The sequence below is a fragment of the Barbus barbus genome, assembly GCF_936440315.1.
Source record: "Barbus barbus genome assembly, chromosome: 6".
NCBI classification, from domain to species: Eukaryota; Metazoa; Chordata; class Actinopteri; order Cypriniformes; family Cyprinidae; genus Barbus; species Barbus barbus.
Window position 1 is genome coordinate 11,035,426 of NC_136734.1, and position 16,874 is coordinate 11,052,299.

The 16,874-nt window shown below is 35.4% G+C and overlaps 1 protein-coding gene across 1 annotated transcript in view; it reads left to right on the top strand.

Annotated features, from left to right (window-relative positions):
• hip1rb (huntingtin interacting protein 1 related b) overlaps window positions 1-16,874 on the top strand; it is a 74,699-nt gene that overhangs the window by 22,890 nt on the left and 34,935 nt on the right. The window contains exons 2-16 of the mRNA XM_079419093.1: window positions 1,601-1,664; window positions 1,786-1,928; window positions 3,388-3,444; window positions 3,552-3,638; window positions 9,620-9,696; window positions 10,385-10,446; window positions 11,105-11,245; window positions 11,385-11,442; window positions 14,196-14,271; window positions 14,405-14,563; window positions 14,693-14,745; window positions 14,887-14,959; window positions 16,273-16,456; window positions 16,541-16,629; window positions 16,733-16,849. Of these exons, the coding sequence (XP_079275219.1) occupies window positions 1,601-1,664; window positions 1,786-1,928; window positions 3,388-3,444; window positions 3,552-3,638; window positions 9,620-9,696; window positions 10,385-10,446; window positions 11,105-11,245; window positions 11,385-11,442; window positions 14,196-14,271; window positions 14,405-14,563; window positions 14,693-14,745; window positions 14,887-14,959; window positions 16,273-16,456; window positions 16,541-16,629; window positions 16,733-16,849 (1,440 nt within the window). The remainder of the gene's footprint in view (window positions 1-1,600; window positions 1,665-1,785; window positions 1,929-3,387; window positions 3,445-3,551; window positions 3,639-9,619; window positions 9,697-10,384; window positions 10,447-11,104; window positions 11,246-11,384; window positions 11,443-14,195; window positions 14,272-14,404; window positions 14,564-14,692; window positions 14,746-14,886; window positions 14,960-16,272; window positions 16,457-16,540; window positions 16,630-16,732; window positions 16,850-16,874) is intronic.

The window sequence follows — 16,874 nt, forward strand, 5'->3', positions numbered from 1 at the left end:
CGCTACATAAATAAGGTGACTTGACTTTGTTTGACAGCCTACATCCTTCATCCTAGATGGACGCTGCTGTGTTAAGGTTAAAAATGCCTAAATACTACTCGGTACATATCAAACGATCTGTAATAACAGACAAAGCAGACTAAGGCGAGTATTGTGAGTGCACCTGCGGCACATGCTGTACTGAAGTTGTGAATATGATGTATGAATCTTAAAGTAGTGTCGTATAACTTGTGTTGATTGCGCTTGGGACGGAGTATTGGTGATAAAGCGCAACGCAGTGTTGTTGACAAGCTACTGGAGAATGCGGATATTGTGTGTGTGCAAGAGACTTTTTTTATCCAAGCAAGATTTAGATATCTTCTGGCGTAAGAAGTATGAACCATTGATTAGTGTGATCAGATTTGATGTAGACTGGTGTATAGGAATTAAAGTGGAACATAATAGGAATTTTTTTATCATTTTGAATGTGTATACTCCTTATGAATGTTGTCAGAATGAAGATGAATATAGGCCTATAAATAGACTTGCTTTTCTCAGTTGTTTCATAAAAGCAAGCGTACATACATGTATATTTATAGTAGGGGACATGAATGCTGATATATCGGATATAAAATCCTTGTTTGGTCCACATGTAATCAGGTTTTGTAATGATAATAAGTTGATGCTATCAAGCCAAATATTGATGCCAGAAGACAGCTATACTTATATTAGTGAAGCATGGAGTACAACATACTGGCTGTACCACTGTATACTGCTGATGCACATGATTGTTTAGAAAAACTTGAGATATTGTATGACTTGGTGATATCAGATCATATACCTGTTTTAATGACATTAAATGTTGAAAATCTACCAGAACTGAGCAATTATGAGAATTATGAGCCTAATGGAAAATTAGATTGGGTAAAACTTAAAGCAAATGAGCTTTGGCAATATAAATTAGCAACTGAGAAGAATTTAAGTAGTAAATGTGCGTCTACTGATACCATTAGGTGTAATGATGTTAATTATAAGAACCCTAAACATATTCATGATTTATATTTGATGTATGATGGAATAGTGAAATGTTTAAATAATGCAAGCAGACCTTACTATAAAAATGTAGCTAAAAATCTAAGGGCTGGATGGAATGATTTATTTTCAATGATTCTGAATTGCATTCGGAGGCTAGAGAAGCATTTCAAAATTGGGTATTAACAGGTAAAGCTAGGTTTGGTCCAGAATATGAGAGAAAGAAACATGCCAATGCTAAATTTAAGTATGCCGTTAGGTTTTATAAAAAAAAAATAGGCGACCATGAGATCAAATTCAATGGCCAAGAAACTGGTAATAATAATGTGTATGAATTTTGGAAAGAAGTGAAGGTATTAGTATTGACGGGGTTGTTGGGGCTGAGAATATTGTTAAATTGTGGAGAAAATATTCATAATATTAATAATATTAATCTTGCTTTACCTTTTAATCTAGGTTTGGAAAGACAGAATAAATTAATAACAGAAATCATTTTTGGGGGTACTATTCCTTTAACAAAACAACAAAAGACATTCAATCTCAAGTCACAATGATTTTTTTTCTGTTTCTCTTTTTCTTTCCTCTTCAGCTTAGCAGTATCAGTAAGGCCATCAATTCCACAGAGACGCCACTGAAGGAGAAGCATGCACGCAGTATCCTTAATTTAGACATTTATTATTGTTTATTCAACTATTCTCCAACCATGATGTATGAGTATGAGTATGTTGTGATTATACACTGTGCTTGAGATCTTTTCCTTAAATGCATGAACAGGAATTATTTTGGGAACCCACAGAGAGAAGGGGGCCTGTACCTTCTGGTCATATGCTGTCGGTCTGCCCTTGCCAAGCAGTGCTATCCTTAGCTGGAAGTTCTTCCATGTAGTACACAAAATCTTGCGTGATGGTCACCGAAATGTAAGCATGCTTCCATTTGAATTTTGGAATTATCTATCTTAATCAATTTTCAATTGTATATGCATGTATCTCTTTCTCTCTCTCTCTCGCTCTCTCTCGCTCTCGCTCTCGCTCTCTCTCTCTCTCTCGCTCTCTCTCTTTTCTTTTAACAGCGTCTGCTTGTTTCAGAGACCTAGTGCAAAACACACTGTTAACAGTTATTTTATTTTATTTTTCATGACAACTAAATATAAGCTGAATATACTGTTCTCCCCAAGGATAACTCATTTACTTAACCCTCTATGAGACCGTGCTGCCTCCAGATAACATATTTTATTTTAAGGGTTTTTAATAAAATGAGACACCCATTTAATTGATAAATGCTATCTCAGGGTAGTAGAACAAAAAAAGTGGTCACATGACCCACAGGGGTCCATTTTGCTTCCAATTCCAGGACGTGTGCACATGTCACATGGCCCTATTTTCTCCTGTGAAAAGTGCATTTGTCATCAATTTTCATCCATATCAAAAATCTGAGTCACCTTCATTAGTAAGTAAAAAAGTATTTCCAAAAACTTTACATTATATATCATCAAATTTATTTTAGGAAATTGCAAAAAACTTCATGTTGCCTCAAGGCAACATTGTACCATAATGGAATCAAATGAGGCCATGCAGGCCTGCTAGGTTATAATACAAGTATATGATATTTGTAAGGAAAAGAGTTAGAATTATCTAAATGTATTTGCATTTTTGCTAAATTTTGTACTGCATTTGTAAAAATAGTAATTCAGTTACTATAACTGCACATATTATGATTTTTCTGTTGAGAGGAATTGCTTTCTCAGCTTTCACAAGCAGTGAGGTGTCATTAGTGAGGAAGGAGATTTTACATGCATGTGCTTGTGTGTTTATGTGCATGCTTGTAAGGATAAGGTGCATATTAGGATAAGGTTATGCTGATTTTAAATTTTTTACCTTGAAACAACTCTGATTGTAATGTTTTGATATGATAACTGATATGATGGTTTGGTTATACTTGTGATCCACGATGGTACAATGTTGCCTGAGAGCAACAGCTGGATATGAAATTGCATTTAAATAAGTATGAGATATGCAATATATGAAAAACTAGATAAAAATAACTGTTCAAGTATTTGGTTATAGAAAATAAATTTTTTATACATGAAAATGTCAAATGTTTTAATTTTTCCGTTGTGGTACAATGTTGCCTTGAGGCAACAAACTTTAAAAAATATAAAAAAATTAATGAAAATGTTTATTGATATGGTTATAGTGTCCAATTTTAAGCAGGAAAAACATAAAACATATTTTTTTCCTCGTTGATATCATATTGCGTACCGTAGAGGGTTTTAATAGCAGATTATTATTATTTAAATTATTATTTAATCTTAAACTAGCCTAATGACTCTTTTTTTTTAACAGATTGTCTTGTTAATTGTATTATTTGTCTTACCAGACTTTACAAGACTGCATGAGACACTACAGCAGCATTGCTGAGACAGGGTTACTATGGGTAAGTCAAAGTTAATTCACAAATTTCAGCATTCAGAACAAAAACTCTTTTTGCCTGGTTTGGCAGAAAATTTGTAATGATTTGTTGTCATTAATTTCCGTTGTCAGAGTAACACACGGGACAGACATGGGTATGGACAGCTGGTTTCTCTACATTCCAAACTCCTCTGCACCAAGATGGAGTTTCACACTAAGGTAGATTTCAATACATTTCTTGTGCCCATAATACAGAAGTTCTAAGTGGCCATGCATTTTTATTTTTTATTTTTTCCTTCTTGTATTCTTGTGATCACGACTTAATTTTCTCATGATCTTGACCTAACAACAGTTGTTTTCTTATGAAGGTAGATCAGTAGCAAAAGTCGAGAGCTTGTTGATCTGAATGTGAGAACTTGTCATATTAAGGCGAGACACTATAGGTGAATAGGGTAAAATTTTTAACTAGCAGATATCACCATGAAACTTTCCCAGTTGATTACCTACATTAAGATGAGAAAAAAATGTATTACAAAGTTTCTGTAATTTTATGTTTAAATATGCAAATTACACATTATCTAATTAAATATGCACTAATTTGCATATATTTTAAAAAACGAAATCTCAGAATTGGATAAAGCCAGGTTCAAAATTCTTTTTTCATTGTGTTCACATATTAGATGGGAAAAAAATTACAGAGGGCTTTATGGATATCTACTTTTGTTATCCTGTAAATCAGAATATACTGTCAATAGCCTTAAAAAATGTATTTTCGCCATGTTTTTTGGAATAAAATGTTATATAAATCAGGCTAGGAATAATATATTTACAAATCCCTCTGTAATTGTCTTCATAATATAACTAGGTACAAGACTGGAAAGTTTGGTGTATATAGGTGCTACTGAAGTGGAGATTTCGGACTTGGAGTATGAGAGAAAAGTCATTTTGAGAAAACGGGCTTTAAAGATTTATATTGTAAAAATCCACACATTTTTATATGAAAACATGGCTAACAAGCAAAACAACTGGCCAAGTAAATGTTTATAACAATGTAGACCATGAACAATGACAACTGAATAAAACAACATTGCCAAATAAGACCTTCAACTAACCACAGAGAAGCACAAATACAGACACAAACTTATCATCAGAACTGCAACTCTAGTCATCTATGTTCATCGGAACACAAAGTTCACCCATGAGGGTTGAAAGCCTAGCTCTCCATGCCTGCACCATATGTAGGCCCCTCACCCCTCTCTTGCTGATGCCTTTTCAGCTTTTTAGCTGTGCTCAGAGTCTTAAAAGTTGAAATGGCCATACTTGCAGCTGCCTCAACTCTACTCTACCTACAAACAATGTTTTTGGACAGCGGGCCCAAATGACGGAGTTGAGGAACTCATTCGCATTTTGAGTGCCACCATGCTGCATGCGCTGCAGCAGGCTGTCACTTGACATGCGGTAGTATACAGGTATCAGCTTCTGGCCCACCTCCCGAGACAAAAAGTTTCCTGCATGGAGCCTGTGGCTCTCTGGAGTTTCTCCATTTTCCTCCGCTCTCCTATACCAACACCAGGACAGGCTGCACCTGGTGTGCAAGGGGACTTCGTCACAGGACATGCTATGGAGGAGACCAGCCCAGATCTCATTTTTCATTTTCTCTATGGAACCCTGGTTATTTAAAATTGCCCCCCTGCAATAATTTTGTAATGTTTTACATTTTTTGGCCGTTAATTTTCCCAGACCCTTCCCCCCCAATTTGCGTTCAGCACTTAATTTTCGTAGTGCTGTGCCCATACGTTTATGGGCATGGTTGATGCATTCTAATTTTACTACCTCATGCCCAGGGTATGGGTTGAGGGATACCACCTCCCTGAATGCAGCACTGTCCCCATCTGACAGCATTTGAATGTATCTCAGCTGGTGGCGACTCACAGACCTGGCCCACATCCTCTTCGCTGCCTCCTGCTCCATAGCCTTGCTTGAGCCCCTAAAATGTTGTGCACAGTCATGCGTTTCTCTCCAGCTGTCAATTTCCTCATCTGTAATCTTTCCCTCATGCCTGGCAGCTTCTTAAAGGGCACAAGCATGGCAATAGGAGGATAGAACCTCAAAGTCGATCACCAGTCCCGTAAAAATATCGATGCACACCCCGATCCCATAGTGTGATGTGAACCCTCTTTTCTGCCAAGTGCCATCAAAAGACACACTGATATCTATCACCGCATCTGCATCCTCTCTCAGCAACTCTGCCACATCTGCATCAATATCTGCATAGGCCTGCCTGACCTGCTCCCTGGTCCTGTGAAGTGACTCAAGACCTCTCAATTTCTGCCGCTAAAATGAAATGTGTATTGTATCAATAACTGTTCATTTGTTTTGTTTTTATAGATACAGCACACAGAAATCTGTACTGTAAAAGTAAAACTGACCACCGCAACACAACATAATGAATGAGATGGCACTTTATTCTATTCTTTTAAATCAATAAATAATTTCATCCATAAAAAACAAATATTGTTACAGTAATGTTATAATATGTTACAAGGTGGTAACAGCCACACGTATTGGGCTATTTCTGACATTAGAAATTCTAAACCTCCCATCGACAGCTTACGTTCAGATGCGCTTCCCGAGGGCATTTCACTGGGTAATCCATCACTAATTTGCCTTTTCCCCTTTGCAAGTGACAACTGCTGTACTCTTTTCGATGATTGACGCGAAGTTATTTTCATTAATTCACTCAAAAGATCCCGCGGAAAGCTTAACCAAACAAGGAAGCGTCAAAGCATACCATGTCATGTGACGATTCTGAACGAATCACGTTGTCAGAAATTGTCTTCAGCCAATGAGATTGCGCATTTAGAGTTAAATCCCCTCTTTTACTTTCACGATTGGTTGCTGATAGAAAGGAAATGACCATATTTGGATCCGACAGCATTGTAGAGAAGAGAGAGAGCTTTCCAGCAGTATACGTGATGACTGGGTACAGGCAGAGATCGCGGAGCAGCATGTTGATTTAGAACGCCAACTTTTGTTGAATTTATGAGAAATCTACAGACGCAAACAGACAAAGTGCAGTAAAATAAAGACCTAAATGTGTATTTCGGACTTTTTTTCACCACAAGTCTGAAAGAAGACATGTTATTGAAGACAAATATCCAAAAATCTCAAAATTGACCAATAAAAAAAAAACGATGTTTTTGCCTGCCGTGTCTCGCCTTAACATTCGTATTTGTAAGTTGAAATTTACACTCACAGCTCTGATCTGAAAAGCTGAATCTTTCGATTTGCACACACAGACAATAATCAAAACACCCGTGTTTTGAAGTCGAAGTTGCAGATTAATAGTTACACATGTGTAGAATGACATTCACATAAACAAAATGACACACACAAACGTGTACTTTTGCGCTTTACTTCAGTTTCTCTGTAAAACCTCAAGTCAGCACTTGCAACCTCTCAGATCTGGCAGTACAACTTCAAATTTTAGCGCTTTGACTTTTGCTACTACTCCTGCTTGAGGTTTTACAGCGAAACTGAAGTAAAGCGCAAAAGTACACGTTTTGTGTGTGTCATTTTGTTTATGTGAATGTCATTCTACACATGTGTAACTATTAATCTGCAATTTCGACTTCAAAACACGGGTGTTTTGATTATTGTCTGTGTGTGCAAATCGAAAGATTCAGCTTTTCAGATCAGAGCTGTGAGTGTAAATTTCAACTTACAAATACGAATGTTAATATGGCAAGATCTCACATTCAGATCAACAAGCTCTCAAGTTTTGCTACTGATCTACCTTCATATTTTCTCATTATCGTGACTTATTGTTCTCGTGATCTCGACATAACAAAAATTGTTTTCTTGTTATCAGAACCTATTTTTCTCTTGATCTCGACATAACAAAAGTTGTTCTCTAATTACACAACTACGCGAATAGGTGCCAGTATAGAACTACTGATGGGGATTTGTATACACTGTACGCGTTTGGAACAGAGGACCTTCTACATGATTGCTATAATTTGTGCAGTTAATTACTGACATTTAATTAACTTAACTTAAATAAATATTAAATGTTTGAATAAATATGATCATTTTGCTTGAAAGTATATCTGATATCATTGTTATTACTGCTGCAGGACTCATCACAGTTTCACATTTACAATGACGTATTTGCAATGTGCATCTTTATTCTTATTTTTAATCTTTATTGTTAATAAATGTATATTGATAAGAAATGTGATTTTCATGTGTGTATAATATAGTTCAGTGCTGTGTTTTACAGTGTTGTAGCCTAATCTTTTGTATTTTCTACATTTCTGAGGAAACCACGCACACACAAAAATCACAAACAAATTATGATAATATATTATTATATATAATTTTATTTCAAAAGTAAAGCGAGTTGAATCCAAGCAGCTTAAGATTTTTAGAATAGTTCTTCTCTGCATTCTTCTGAAGGCGCTCCGCCTGCACTTGTGGTGTTGAATGCTTTGTTGGACCATTTAAACATGTTAATTACACAAATAAAATGTTTAGCATAGTCTAACTGAACAATCAGCAGTGCTTGTTTACCCTGTATTTATTTTAGACATTATTTCTAAGTGAAGCAACATTTGCTGAAATATCCACAAGATACAGTAGCAATAAGAGCACACTTATCTGTTGATCATTTGTGCATCAAAGGAGACATTCCAAAATGCTTAACGTGGCTTAATGTGTTGAGTGTTTTTAAAAGACCAAACTCAGTAAACACATTATTAATAAGTTATACTATGTAGCCTACAGACAAGCAGATGAGTCCAGGATGTGAACGTAACGTGTTTTTCTTATAACGATTTTTTATGGGTAAAACGCTTAACGCGTTTAACGCATTGCGTTCTTGTTATGGGCTCATTTGCTTGTTTGTTTTTTATTTTTATTATTAGAATGCTTTATTAATGATGTGTTTACTGAGTTTGGTCCTTTAAAAACACTGCCTTTTAAGCCACGTTAAGTGTTGTCCGTACAGTAGCCTGTTCTATGGGAGGAAAGCGCTTAACGCGTAATTAAACACATTACATTCTTATTATGGGCTCAGCTTTTTGTCTGTACATAATGAATTACTTATAATGTGTATACTGAGTTTGGTCTTTTAAAAACACTCTCAATTAACGCATTAAGCCACGCTGTTAAGCATTTTAGAATGTCCCCGTCAAGGTTGCTTTTGTTACTATAGCAACAGTAGACTCACCATACATTGTGTTTTTAAAATGAAACAATCATTGTTAAAAGAACCACTTGTGTTATGTCGAAATCACAAGACAAATAAGTTGTGATATCGAGAAAACTATTTTATGTCATGTCGAGATCACAAGAAAAATTAATGAAATTAAGTTTTAAGAGTTTTTCAGGCGATAATGTAGTTGTTTAAAACTCAAATCTGCGGTTTATTTATAAAGATAGTGCCTATTTGGAAAATTAGCTGTCACCTGTATGGTTCTGTTGATGGAATATTCTTCTCTAGTAAACCACTGAACTGTCTCGACTCAAAATGAGATAATCATATTACTCTCATTTCTATGATGTTAATTCTTAATAATGTCACACTTTAAGCTCTTTCCTATCTTTGGGACATGATCCTCTCTATGTATTGGAGTAGGAGGATATCAAATAGCAAAACAATAATAAACAGTATTGTCAGATCTTCACTATTGTTACTTAAATAGGGTTTTTGCAGTATGGTATTTGCTTAGTCAAGCTACAGTCTTCATCTCTCTGTTCATATCATATATTTGTGTATATCACAATCCATGATTTTTTTTTTTTTCCTCAAAACAATTGCATAACACAGTTGTATTCTAATTATTATTATCTAGGTCTATTACAGACTAAACCATTTACATGCCATTTTTAGAAGACAAGTTATTGCTTTAATTCAACTGAAAAATGGTTCATTTGAAAGGGGTGTTCACATATGACCATAGCCAAATGGTGCATGATATTGTATGGTATTAAACGATTTTGTGAAATTTGTTGATGATGGTTGATATGCCAAGGAAGGGTATCTTGATACAGGCCAAATGCAAAGCTCATGTGAATAACATAAAAATAAATTTGAATTTGTTCATAAAATAAAAATTCAGCATTTTGGAATCTAGTGTGTAAACATGAGGATAGTCTCATTTATTTGAATTCAAAAGTTCTCTGTGTTCTCTTTGCAGCATTCTGAAATCCCAGCCAGTCTAGAAGCCACAGATGAAGTCCTGGAGCGTACAGCAGGAACAGACATCAATAATGTGTAAGTGAAATTCCATTTATTTAGTATTTATTTCTTTTGCATTATATCTCAGCAGCAATAGATTTTTGGAATTTTTTTTTCCTCATTCTCATTCTTGACATCTGTCGTGTCTTTTTGGTAGGTTTTTTCCCCCCTCACATTCCATAGTTATGTGGTCTCCTTTCCAAAAGATTACTGTTAGAATTAAATAAATAAAGAATCATAGAATTATTTTTATAATAAGTAAACCAACCTACTCCATGGTGGTCCTCCGAAGGCTTTGCTGGCTGCTCCATTGTGGTGGTCTTCTCCACCTGCACCATCATGGAGATCACCTCATCTTTTTATCCATCCCTTCTGAGATCCATAATCCTCTCCTCTTTCCACTTATTCATTGTGGGGGCATGGGGTGGCTGGGTAATGTCACAAATCATCTGTTGTTTTGATGTTTATTGTATGTTCAGGACCTCACCATTATCCAAAATTCTATAATACTTTTAGCGCTCTTTAGATTTGTTTATAAATAATAATATATAGTTATAAATTATATCAAGTATATTTGGACAGACAGCTCAATTACACAACTGTAGCTCTATTTTTATTTCACCTATAAATGTACTTAGTGTGTTATCTTACTATTGGCATTTTATGTTCTACGCAGCTAACGTTAAGACATTAACTAAAAGGGTTTCTTTGCTTCCTGCTCCAGGTTCCAGCTCACAGTAGAAGTGTTTGATTACATGGATGCAGAGCTTCGATTAGCAGAAGCTGGTGAGGGTTCAGTTTTTATGATTTATATTTAATATGTCCACAACCCTTTTCAATGCAATAATTAAATATTGTAACAGTCAGTAGTGGAATACATAATATGTATGAATTATAAAAAGATTATTCTATATAATAATAATAATAATAATAATGATGATAATAATATACTACTAGTATATTACATTAAAATATGGCTGAAATGTTTTTTCAGAAATATTTTAAATAATGATTTTCATTAAAATCATTTACATGTTACTTTGTTGCGTGAAATATGTAGTCATTATATTAAAGACTTTTTAATTATCATTAGGCATCTTCAATTATTTATTTATTTATTTATTTATTTTCTCTTTCCACAGTCGCCTTTGGCTTTGGCTCATCACTGAATTAGCAAATGTGGTTGTAAATGTTTCTGGCAAACCAAAATCAGCCTAATTTTTCTAAGCAGTGCAGTAATTTTTATAAAAAAAATTTCCACCAAAATAATTTGTGTGATTTAGTAAATATACAAATCAGCAGGAAATCAAGTTTAAAAAAGACATGCTAGATATTTAAGTTCCCTATTTTTAGTTTTCTATGTGTGTGTGTGTGTGTGGGGGGGGGGGTAATCTTGCATTATCTGGTACTAAATTAAATTATACTTTATTTTTTATATTTCTAGTGCTTCGCCAGCTCAATATGTCCATTGCTATCTCCACACTGACGTCAGGCCAGTGTAAACTAGCACCACTTATCCAGGTCATCCAGGACTGCAGTCACCTCTACCACTACACCGTCAAACTGCTCTTCAAACTGCATGCCTGTAAGAGTTCTCGCTCCGTCATGGGCCTAAGATTCACCCAGTAATAATATTAAAATGTCTTAATAATAATGAAGCATTGTAGACACTTTCTGGACCTGTTTGTTATAAACTCTGGGATAATTAATGTTCTTGTTGAAAGGTTTACCAGCAGACACACTTCAGGGACACCGTGAACGCTTCCATGAGCAGTTCCACAGGTACATTCAAGAATTTTCAAATTTGATTAAAGCAGAAAATTTTATTTTGACTGTAGCTATTCTGCATTTACCATACAGAAGTGCTTGCAGGAAACAGAAATGCAGGGAATAGAAAACTAAATGTTACATGTAGATAAATTCATTCCTATAATTCATGGTTGATTTAACTTTCACTTTAATTTCACCCCAAAATGAAAATTTTGCAATCATTTTCTCACCCTCATGTTCCCTGCAAGAAATGTTATATTCCCAGAATGTTCTGGTGTCAAGGACGTTGCCTAGTAACATTCCCAGAATGTTCTGAGACGGTCATGCTGTGGAGTTCTTTTAAAGGGTTGGGGGACGTTATTTGACAGACCTTCAATGAACATTCAGGATGTTCTGGGAATGCTTAGGGGACCGTTATTATAGGTCCATTTGCGATCTCATGTGGATTTAATGCTGTAAAATCACTTCTCATTAGATCCAGTTTTTGAATTACATCCAACTTTTGGCAAGCGTTGACACAAGTTGCCTCTTCCTGAGGTGTGCTGCATACGGTATCTGATGAGCTAGTGCTACTAGCATCCTCTTCATGTTCCACGACTGGAGAAGAGTCCAATTTTGGCTTTTCTTTGCGTGACAGCATCTTGATTGTTAAATCACCACGAAGAGTTAATAAAACAAATAAAGATCGTGTCTGTGAATAAAGAGGATGGTATTCAGGATTTTAACAAACAACGGCAGGAGCTCACAAAAAAGCGTGCACCTAGCTCGGAGTCATAACCACGCCCACCTAGGGCTGGGCGATAATTCGATAATGATCGCGATATAATTTTCCTCGATAAAACGATATGAAGAGTTCGATAAATGTTTGATATAATGTTTAAGCGGCAAAAGCGGAACGAAACAGCATGACTCATTTGAATCGCGCCACACGGACCGTTTATGCGCTCGGATAAAAGTCAAACTGCCGCGTGATGCGAGCTCTCTAGAGCAGATGCATTTACTCACGGATGAGACGGTCACGCGAGCACTAAAAAACAGTGCTGTGAGATCAAAGCGCTTGCATTCAGCAATGAACGCAAATGACTCTGTGATTTAAACTAATTTTGAGCCAAAAAGGAGAAACACTGTGTGCAACAAGACAGTCAGAAGGCTTTAAAGTTTACACATCACCATCATTTACCATGGATTTACTGTAACACTCACTGCTGCACCATGGTATTGTGGCAGAAATGTGGGATATTCACATTGAATTTTATTACAGGAGTAATGGTGTAAAATTATATTATGTTTTTGCGATTAAGCTATAGCATGTGTGCATTTATACTGAATGATTATAGACTACTGTTTTTCATACAAATAGGCTACCTAAAAACCATTTATATTTTTTACCATGGTATTGAGGTGTTATATATGTGGTTTTAACTGTGTTTATCATGATTTATATGTAGACTACTATGGGAGACCAATGCTTAGTTAAAAAAAAAAAAAAAAAACTTGGTCAGAATAAATGTAACCATATGAAACTGAGGTTGCTCAAATTTTTACAGATGTTGCTGATTTTGATAATGAACAAAACTTTACCTCTGCATCCTCAAGCTACTATCAAATGTGCATTAAAAAATTTATATTATTATTATTATAATCAGGCAACCCGAAACTGTTTCTTGATTTGAAACAACATCACTCATTAGAACATGCAGCAACTAATAAATTAATTTTTCTAGTTAGATATTTATTTTGTTAAGGAAAATTAATGGTCTGGCTTCTACAACTTTCACTTTGGAGCAAAATTCTGGCTTTAAACTTGAAAGAAATAAAGATTTGACATTTATCGTGATAATTATCGATATCAACTGATATGAAAAAAATTATTGTGATAATTCTTTTTGTCCATATCGCCCAGCCCTACGCCCCTCAGTTAATATACATTTTAGTTCAATATTTGAATTTGAATTTATTGAAACGATATATTGTCATCGTTGACTGTTTTTGCTCGATTTGGTTAATGAAAATAGTTCTAAACAAAGATCGCAGCAGAACAGTTGCGCATCTCTGAGCAACACACAGCGGTGTTTCGTTACTGAATGATTCACGTTTTTGAATTTTGAATCATTTGAGTCAATGATTCAGTGGTCCATTTATAAAGACAGGCACTTGCTCCATTCTTGAATGAATCAGCCATCTGAACGAATTGTTTGAAGGCATGCTTCAATGACTCATATACACATTATTTATGCTGTTATAATTTTGCAGCTACATTGAACTGTCTGTGTAAATGCATCTGAATGCCACTCCAGTCACACAGTTTATTCTGCAGTGGAAAGATCGGTTTTGTAGATACTGATTTCATTTTATTGGTAACAGCCCTATATTGTCTTATTTTATTAAGTGACATTATTAATAAAATGTAAGAATTTGATATGAAAGATGATGCAATGCATTTAATACCCTTAAATAGGCCAAAAATGACCTGGAATTCAATTATATATTTTTTTATATATATGCAGTATTAAGTCGTATAAAATGTAATTTCCCAACAACAAAACTGTGGCCAGTGAAAATGCTGAGTGGCTAGTAAATTTAGAAAACCACTAGCCACAGTGGCTGGTGAGCAAAAAAGTTAATGTCAAGCCCTGTTTCTTTTCCTTTTCCTTTTCTTTTCTTTTTCTCTTTTCTTTCTTTTTTTCCTTTCTTTTCTTATGTGCAATTTATAATGATTATTAATTATCATTATGATGTTGAATATATTTGTTTATTTTTTTAAGCCTCAAAACATTCCTCAATAAAGCTCGAGACATGCTATACTTCAAGAGGCTCATCCAGATACCTAGATTGCCTGATGTAAGGAAATTATCTTTGATTATTATATTGATCAAGTATATTGATCTTATTAACAGATACTGCACACTTTACATCCATACATCCAAAAAAATCTTTGATTATGTATTTTCAAAACCCCTTTTTTCTGTTTAAGTCTCCACCCAACTTCCTTCGTGCATCTGCTCTAGCAGAGCATGTTAAACCCATGGTTGTCATCCCAGATGAAGAAGAGCTTGAGGAGCAGGAAGAGGATGAACCCGAGCCTCTGGTAGATGTTAGGGAGGCGCAGCCTAGCATGGCCTCTCAGCCACAGGTACTTGCAAGAAACCAATAAGATGTTATGCATCTTCATTGTGTTGGGACATTGACATTTTTAGAGGCTGGAGCTTTCTTGAATTTCTTGGCTCTTATTTATGCAACTTCTTGTCCTGTTTTCTTTAAGGGTGATATATTTGATCAAGCATTTGGACCACCAAATGATGGATTTGATGATAGGCAAGTCATACTTGATAATCGTCCCATACATAATTTGTTTAAATATGAAGGTGACATTTTGTGATATTTATGGAAAGTTTATACTTTGAAGACATTCTGTATCTCTACAAGTATGTACCTGAAATTTTCTCTGTAACACAGAGACCTCCAAATCGAACATCTGAAACGGGAAATTGAACTTCTGAAAGCTGAGCTTGAGAAGATCAAAGGAGAGGTGAGACACTGGCCATAATATTTTCAAGTACAATATTCAAGCCACAGTCTTTGAGATGAAAAAGGACTCTAGACTACCACCTAGACTTTCCAGAATATCACAATTTTCATAAACCAGTATCTACGTTCAAACTGGTAATGCCCTAATTAGTGCTGGTTGAACGCTGGGTTGTGTTGTGGGGTAAGTTTTGCTTGTAATGTAAAGCAGTTTGACTCAAAACACTTTTTTTTTAAATTGTAACTAAAAAATGTTATGGGTCACAATCTCTCTGGGAAGAACATGGAACGAGGTGACGCAGGAGAATACTTCAACAGAGACTTTAATCAAACAAAACTAAGGGATACAACCACTGGAACTCAGGGATGACATATAACACTGGACGCTGGAGACAAGGAAACACAGGGCTTAAGTAACTTTGAACTTAACGAGGAGTTTACGGGACACAGCTGAAAAAATGGAACTAAATGGGGACCAAACGAGAACAGGAACACCAAATATGGACATGGAGGGAGAAACTAGGTCAGGGAAGGCACAAGGGGAGCAAAACACAAAACAAGACAGGAACACAAGTCTGACAGTATGAAATTAAAAAGTAAAATAAATTACATATACTCTTAAAGTTTAAGATCACAATCATGTATTTCATAAATAAGTGCAATAATGTTACATTTTGGCCTAAACACATTTACAGTAGTATAAATACAAATGCTAAAAATAGTTTCATAACCAAAATTACTGTAATTATATTCCATTATACAAAATACATTGTTAATAATATAATAGCATTCAATATGAATATACCACATTACTGTCAAAATACCATTGTTACAGATAGTGTTAATACTACAGTAAAGCCATAGTAAAATTTAGTAATTTGTGGATTGAAAGTCTTTTGAACTTTTTTTAACTTTTTATTTATTTTTTAGATTTTTTTATGACACAATGTTTTTTTTTTTTTACTGTTTTTCAATGTTTAAACTAGTTTAAATCACAGATAAATTTTTGAGAATTCGGTACCAAATTCAAGGCTTATCACTAGAGATCGGTCTGTGAGTACATGCACCTGTAAACTCTAAATTTGCCCTACGTTGTGTGTAAATGGCCCATGTGATATGGTTCAAATGAGTAGTTCTTTTGTTCCGCTTTTGGAGAGTTTGCTGTTTGATATTTCTCATAGGCAACACAAATAGCAGAAAGCGAGTCACTATTCCACTGCCATTGCACTAGAAATTTTCTTTTTTTATGCACTGCACTATGTATGTACTAAGGTCTCACCATTGTGGTCTGTTGTTTCACCTCTGCCCTGTGTTCAGGCTCAACGCTATATCACACAGCTCAAGTCACAGATCAACAATCTTGAGACAGAACTGGAGGAGCAGCGTGTGCAGAAGCAGCGTGCCCTGGTGGAGAATGAGCAATTACGCATGGAGTTAGAGGCCCTCCTCCGCCGCAACACTGAACATGAGAGTATGCAGACCAGCTTTGTTGAGTCTGAAAGTAAGTCTGGGCTGCATGTACATACATATTCTTAATTAAACAAAAATGTGGCAGCTGATTCTCATGGTAATTTCTCGTATACAGAAAAAGCCCAAGCGACAGAGTTGCGTTATAATAAACTGAAGGAAAAGCATGCTGAACTTGTTGCCAATCATGCTGAACTCCTCCGAAAGGTATGACAAAGAATGCACTGGTTTAAATAAACAATATGCCTCTCTATATATAAAAAATGTGTTCAAATGATATAGTTGTGAATGTGTCATTTTTCTTTTGTAGAGTGCAGACACAGTGAAGATGCTGTCAGCCACACAACAGACTCAAGAGGAAATTGAACGAACTAAGCATCAGTTAGCCTTTGAGGTAGAAAGAGTCAGACAAGAATCAGACATGAAGGTAAGTGTGCATACGTGTCTTTCTT